Genomic DNA, 7,197 nt, shown 5'->3' on the forward strand with positions numbered 1-7,197 from the left:
AGTGCCTCCTGTGCTGCCTCACTTTCTTGAAAGATTTCAATTTTTATTCCATCAATTCCTGGTGCCTTGTTCTTTGCCAATTCCTTCAATGTACCTTGGACTTCCTCCTTTAGTATCATTGGCTCTTGATCACATGCTACCTCTTGAAACAGTTGAACATTAACCATTTCCTTTTGGTACAGTGACTCTGTGTATTCCTTCCATCTTTCTTGATGCTTTCTGCATCATTCAATAATTTGCCCAAAGAATCTTTCAATAATGAAAGTTGAGGCTTGAATTTTTTCTTCAGTTCCCCCCGCTTGAGAAATGCTGAGCATATTCTTTCTTTTCAGCTTTCTGATTCCAGATATTTGCACATTTTGTTGTAATATTTGGCTTTATCTTCTCGAGCTGATCTTTGAAATTTTCTGTTCAGTTCTTAGACCTCCTCATTTCTTCCATTTGCTTTAGCATCTCTACGCTGGAAAGCAAGTTTCAGTGGCTCTTCTGACATCCATTTTGAGTTTTTCCTTCTCTCTTGTCTTCTTAATGACTGTTTGCTTTCTTCATGCATGATGTTCTTGATATCATCCCACAACTCTTCTGGTCTTTGGGCTTTATTGTTTAATGTATCAAATCTGTTCTTCAGATGATCTATAAATTCAGGTGGGATATATTCAAGGTCATATTTTGGCTCTCGTGGACTTGTTTTCGTTTTCTTCAGCCCCTGGCCTTATTTTGACCGAAGATATGGACCTTTTCCATCATCTCTTTCCATAGATGTAGTCAATTTGATGTCTATGTATTCCATCTGGTGAGGTCCATGTGTATAGTCATCTCTTATGCTGTCTAAAAAAGGTATTTGAAAGGAACAAATCATTGATTTTGCAGAATTCTATCATGCGCTCTCCAGCATCATTTCTATCATATCTATTAGTTGTAATAACTGTAAAATTATATTTAATCAACCATGCCAGGGCCTTTTTATCAGGAAGACTTCTGTCAGTGGTACAAATTTTACTTTTTGTGTTCTCATATTCTCCTTTAATATCCCATGAAAAAAGAAGCTGTAAGCAAGACTTTCACCATATGCTTTAGAAATATAGAGATACCTTCTGACTACTATTTCTGTGTGATATATCGATAAAAGGGAGTGGTTCTTCACATGAATGAAGCATCTACTTACTATCAAAGTTCTTATCCAATTTCTACTGAGTTCACCTTCTCCTCTAAAGAGAGTAGGAAAATAGATGGCGACCAACCAGAAAGCAATACATTTTTTAAGGAAATTCTCTGAGCTAAACCCTCAAACTTTGAGAAAACATGTTTTCAAAGTTTGACAAACTCTATTCTTTTTATATTTATGTTCTGACTTAATGTTCTCACTTGCTACTTAAGGAATCCACAAGTCAATCCTGACTAACCATGCAAAACAAAAGTTCCAAGAAAGGGGATATTGTCAACACTAAGAAACAGTTTCTAAAATGTAGAGAAAAGTACCATTAGTGGGCATGAGATAGCTATCCTTAGAAAGGCCTGGCTATAAGGTTGGCTTTTGACTGGCATCAGGAAGCTTGGACCTCAAAAGTGTTCTTATCATTCCCAGAATTGATAAGAATGACTCACTATGCCTAAATTGTCTATTCAAACACTGTGGTTTATGCCTGCCTTCTGATAATCTAAAATTGTAATACATTCTCAGAAGATTGGAACCCAATTAAAAAACAACACTGCACACAGGATATCTAACGAGTTTCCCTAGTAGACAACATTGCACAAGTCTTGTTACAACTCAGTTCTGGAAGATTCAGGTGTGTCTCTTGAAAGGAGAGTTCTCTTGGAGTTTGCACCTGATTCCCTCCAAATTTCAACACATGTCCTATTTCTGCCTTCTGATTTTGCTTTATCTTGACACTAGAATAAATCTTAGTGTTATTGTGATTATATGCTGAGTCCTGCTAGTCCTCCCAGTGAAAGGTCAAATCTGGGGGGGCATAGGGAACCCCTATCACAGGAACCAACAAGTGTCTTACCAGACTCAGATGTTTGGTAGTTTTCCTGATCGTTTCATCTTCTGCTATTAACTCCTCTGTCTTACTCGATGGAATGGGCAAAGCATATCTTACAATGGATTCTCCTGTTGGTGGAGAGCCCAGGATCATTGGTTCACTTTTGTCATGTACTAATTTTGGTTTATGTTTTTCCTTTAGTTTAGGTGACACTGAAGAAATAAGTAGTCTTTTCTTATCTAATTCTGGAACTTTTGCTGTTTTGTTATTAGTGGAGGACAGATGTTTTGCACGCTTCATTTTGTTATTGATTTAGCTTCCAAATTATAGATGAAAAGATTTTATTCTTTCCTGTGAATAAAACATTAACAATCAGAGAAACACCACAGAATTCAATTGCTCACCAAAAATAAATATGTGCTAATTAAATTCACTTTCTATATTTCTCTTTTTTGTTGTTCTAATGCCTTAGCAATTTATTCAGAGTAAATCAAACACTTCTGGAAGCTACAATAACACTTCTGGTTTGGGGGAATTCCAATTAGCTAAATAAAATGAAGTAAAATAGAATGCAGTTACCAGAGTGCCTAGTTTATATAAAGAAGTTATTCAAACACAAGTATATAAATAATAGCAGAGCACCATCATTCTTGAATTAACATGTGCCTTTCATATATGTCATTGTTGTTGTTGTTGTTAAGTGCTGTTGAGTCAGTCCCCACCCAGAGTGACATTGTATAGAGTTTCCAAGGAGCAGCTGGTGAGCTTGAACGGCTGACCTTGCATTTTCAACCGACTTCGCAGTCCAGTGAATTAACTTATAGTGCTGCAGAACTCCATATATGTCATTACTCCCACTTTATGTGTGAATAAACTAAAGCTCAAAGAAGTTAAGTGTCTTATCAAGAGTCACACAGTTAGTAACTTTCAAAGTTAGAATCTCAACAGTTTGGCAACCAACATTTTGCTTCTTTTTTACGCTGTTGCAAAATGGAAACTTGGGGGCTTTTTAGATTTTAGGATATAGCAAGAGCACAGTGGTTCTGTTTGATAAGCACTGGACTTCAAATCACAAGGTTGGCAGTTCAAGTTCACCATCTACAGCATGAGAAATAGATGAGTGTTTCTGCTAACACAAAGATATACAACCTTGAAAATCCCATACAGGGTGCTAAGAGTAGGAACTGACTTCATGGCACTAACACAACAGGATTCATAGCATTTTTCTGTAAAGAAAATGGGAAACAAATACACTTTACATTTTAAATGGTGAAAAAAATCTGATTGCTATGAAGATAGTAAACCTCAAAATTAACCCTGGAGAAAAGTTCTTACCAACAAATATTAACGAAATGCTTTTAAAATCTCTGGAGGTGAGCAAAGACTGACATGTGTACGGAGGGTTTGGAACGAAGATGTAGGAGAAAAGATGGCACAGGCAGAGGTAGCAGGCAAACACTTTTACATTTATCCACACCTTTCCTCATACCTTAGAACAGTAATTCAGATTCAAAGCATTAAGGCATTATCAAGGAGACATAAAAGCCATACTGGGATAAGGAAGCATAATTGGGCAGGTCACAGACTCTCATTTTCATAATTCCTTTACTCTCCAAAGCTGACTGAGTATAACTCAGAATACCACCTTCTCCCAGCAAGTTTAAAAGTATATGGCTGACCATGACAGTTGTTTTGTAGATTAGTAAAAGTAAAATCGAATAACATTGTTTCTCTGTTATATGAAGTTCTCCATATTTGTTGTTGTTGTTAAGTGTTGTGCAGTTGGTTGTGACACACTGTGACCTATAGGGTTTCTGAGGAGCAGCTGGTGAGCTTGAACCGCCAACCTTGCAATTCAAACGGTTTTGCAGTCTGGCGCATTAACCCGCAGCGCCACACCAGGACTCCTCTCCATATTTAAACTAGTCTCCACATTTAGGGTAGTCCATTATCCTCTCTAGACTTTCTATGAGGGATAGAGACTAGGGCCTGACTTGGGGCCATTTCTTACTAAGTTACCAGACAGATTAGTTGACTCCAAGCACATTGTTACTCACAGGCCAAACTAACCTATCATCTGAAAAATATAATTATTGAAAAATAAAAGCAAGTGGACTTCCTGGCAAGCTGGCAGACTAGCAAACATGCATGCTACAGAGATCCTCAACAAAGATATGGGAGACCTAATGGAACAGACACAGAAGACAATCCTGAGCTGAGCAGAGATGGTGAAAATAGACTGGCTGGTGAAGGGACTTCCAGTCAGATGTAGTGCAGCCATACTGAATTTCTGAAAGCAGCTTTGGAGAAACACAGAGATGACTATCTGATGGCCAAGATTCATACAAGCAATGGAAAAGGTCTGATTTCTTTTTGTTTCCCAGACTTCCATGATAACAGAGATGAGGCTTGCCCCCATTCTCATCTAGCCCAGTGCAGATCTTGATCTATGAGAATTTGGAGATACATGGTTTAAGCCAATATGAGGGGAATGCCCACTACATCAACTTGGCACCTAGATTCAGGTGGACTCTACTCCAGATCTACATAGAGAATTCATACAGCATCCATGGCAGGAGTGTTGATGTTGTTAAGTGCCACTGAGTTGGTTTGACCCAAGAACTGGCTGGTGGGCTTGAACTGCAGACCTTATGGTTCGAATTAACACTGTGGTCCAAGACATTATCCTGCAGTGCCACACCAGAATTAAACTAACAAAAACTTTCATAATTAGTCATCCTGCTCCCAGCTGCCCTCTGGTTCTGACAGACACTGAAACTAACAACCTGAAAGGTCTCCACAAACAACTTCCAGATTGGGAACCCTGAACACAGACAACACCTAGGCCTATAGGAACTCTATCTAGGGCTGGAAACTCAGAAGTCACATTCCTCCTTCACCCACCTTGTAGGTGCCTTGGCTGGCAGGGACCACCTCCACCTGTGAGTTTCCTACTCTCTGGGTCCAACAACTGCACTAATTTTTTTGTTTGTTTATTTTCCCTTTCATTATTTTTGTTTCTTTATTCTTCCTTCTACTTCTTCCTATCCTTCCTTTCCCTTTATTTTTATCCTTTCTATCTCCATTTTTGTTTTTTCTTCTTTTATCCTGTTTCTCATTTCTACCTTCTTCTCCTTTTTTTCTCTTAATTTTTATTTATTACTCTCTAGTCTCATTCACTTTTCATCTTCTTCTATGCTTTCAGCTGTTTTTTTTCACTTCCTTATATTGTCACTCTTATTTTTCTCTTGTACAGCTCTATTTTCCTGTCCTGTTTTGTCTGTCTAATTACTATATTCTTTTCTTATCGTTGCTTCCCATTTACATTTATTCCTCCTTAAATGTATTATGTTTTCATTGTTGTTTGCTTGTTTGTTCTGTTTTGTTTCTGTGTGTGTTTTCTCCTTTGCCCCACCCAACAGTAGACAGCAACCATGCCCATAAAACTCAACTACAACTAAACCCTCTGAAACTCCACCTGCTGGGAAAGAGGCAGTACTAGTTCATTTATATATATATATATTCCACCTGATCAATAATAGACATCAGACAATCAATTACCAGCCAAACCCACCCTATACTGAGCTTTCATGAACAGTGAATGGAAAGTAGTGCACACATTTCCATTCTCTAATCACACCCACCAGGAGACACTTGGTGAAATCCTAACAGCACACCAAAATGCAATCATCAATTAACTACAAATATAATGACACCACAAAGTCTTAGAGACAAACAATGATTATAGCTCACATGAAGAAACAAGAGACAGTGGCTCAAACAAACGACCAAGATGTAGAACCAGAAAAAAATTCTGAAAGACAAATACCTGAGAAAGAATTTTAAAGTATGATATTTAGGTATTTAGGTACTGATATTATGGACTGACATAAAAATCATAGAAGTGCAAGGAGAACACAGAAAGCACTTTAGAAGAATTTGGGAAAACACCACAAGTGCAGTCAAAATAAATGCAAATTTTGAAACAATACAAAACCTGAAAGCAGATATCCAGAAGATTAATACTAATATCTCAGAAATAACAAATACACTGAAAGGACAAAGGAAAAGATTTCAGTCAATGAAGATCAAACTAGTGACCTTGAAGATAAATTTCTCAATAATAGAAAGCTAGAAGAACAGTAAGAAAAATAATGAAAAAATCTGAAGAAAGACTACTTGTTATGTCAGAAACCATGAAGAGGAATAACTGATCAGAATTCCAGAACAGGAAGGGATGATAGAAAGCATGGAAGACTGACAGGTGGTGGCAGCATGGTTACAGCAGCAGGTATTTGTAGCAGCCATTTTGAATGTTGCGAGCAGATTGAGACAAGAAAGCATTCTCTTTGCAGAAGCCTGATTGTGACTTGTAATAACAAGGGTGCAATTTTTTTTTTTTTCTCTCTTCCCTTTTCTTTTCTGGTTCTTTACATGCCCCTGGTGGCCAGAGACCTGTACAAGTGGACAACCCCAGGGAGGGTCCCACATGGATCCTATGAATAGGAACATAATTTAAGGAGGAGAAGACAGCCAGAACCATGCCAAACCAGCAGGCTCTGCTCAAAATCAGTCCTGGCCAGCCCTGGGCTAGCTCTCACCAAAAGCAACTGATTAGACATGGAGGGTTCAAAAAGAGGAAAGAAAAAGACTGGTGTTAAGTCAGAGAGGCACAGCAGAACCATCTTAAAATTTCCCAGGTGGCTGTGAAGACAAAAAGCCAGTAGGTGGTACAGAGAATTGCACTTAATTTTCTACTGTTTCATGGTTGTTGTTTTTTCCAGTTACATTTTTATTTCAATTTTTTCTGTTTTTGTTTCTTTTTGTTCTTTTTCTCTGTTGTGAGAATGTTTTCTCTTTTTGCTTCAACTGAAAGGAGACAGCAACTGCAGGCATACAGCCCTTACCCTCTTCAACCACCAGTTAGGCAGAGTCTAAGATTCATGCTGGATAACATGAAGAGGAACAACTTAAGAATTATTGGCATTCCAGAAGAGAAAAAATCAGAGAAGTCCACAGGGGAGATAGAATAAGAGCTTCGGGAAGAAAATTTCCCTAACATCTTGACAGATGAGAAGATAAACATTCAAGAAGCCAAACATACCCCAGAAATGACAGACCCCAAAAGAAAATCACCAAGACACATAATAATCAAGCTCTCCAAAACCAAAGACAAGGAGAGAATACAAAAAAGTGGCCAGGGAAAAGA

General features: G+C 38.0%; 1 protein-coding gene across 1 annotated transcript in view; it reads right to left on the reverse strand.

Moving 5' to 3' along the window:
* The window catches only part of LOC102819007 (putative leucine-rich repeat-containing protein DDB_G0290503-like), a gene marked incomplete at its 3' end in the record, with an annotated part of 310,097 nt that extends 307,809 nt beyond the window's left edge, over window positions 1-2,288 (reverse strand). Inside the window, exon 1 of the mRNA XM_006877591.1 lies at window positions 2,013-2,288. Coding sequence (XP_006877653.1) covers window positions 2,013-2,288 — 276 coding nt within the window. The remainder of the gene's footprint in view (window positions 1-2,012) is intronic.
* Window positions 2,289-7,197: the final 4,909 nt, after the last annotated feature.

Source organism: Chrysochloris asiatica, unplaced genomic scaffold (assembly GCF_000296735.1).
Source record: "Chrysochloris asiatica unplaced genomic scaffold, ChrAsi1.0 scaffold00532, whole genome shotgun sequence".
Classification (NCBI taxonomy): domain Eukaryota; kingdom Metazoa; phylum Chordata; class Mammalia; order Afrosoricida; family Chrysochloridae; genus Chrysochloris; species Chrysochloris asiatica.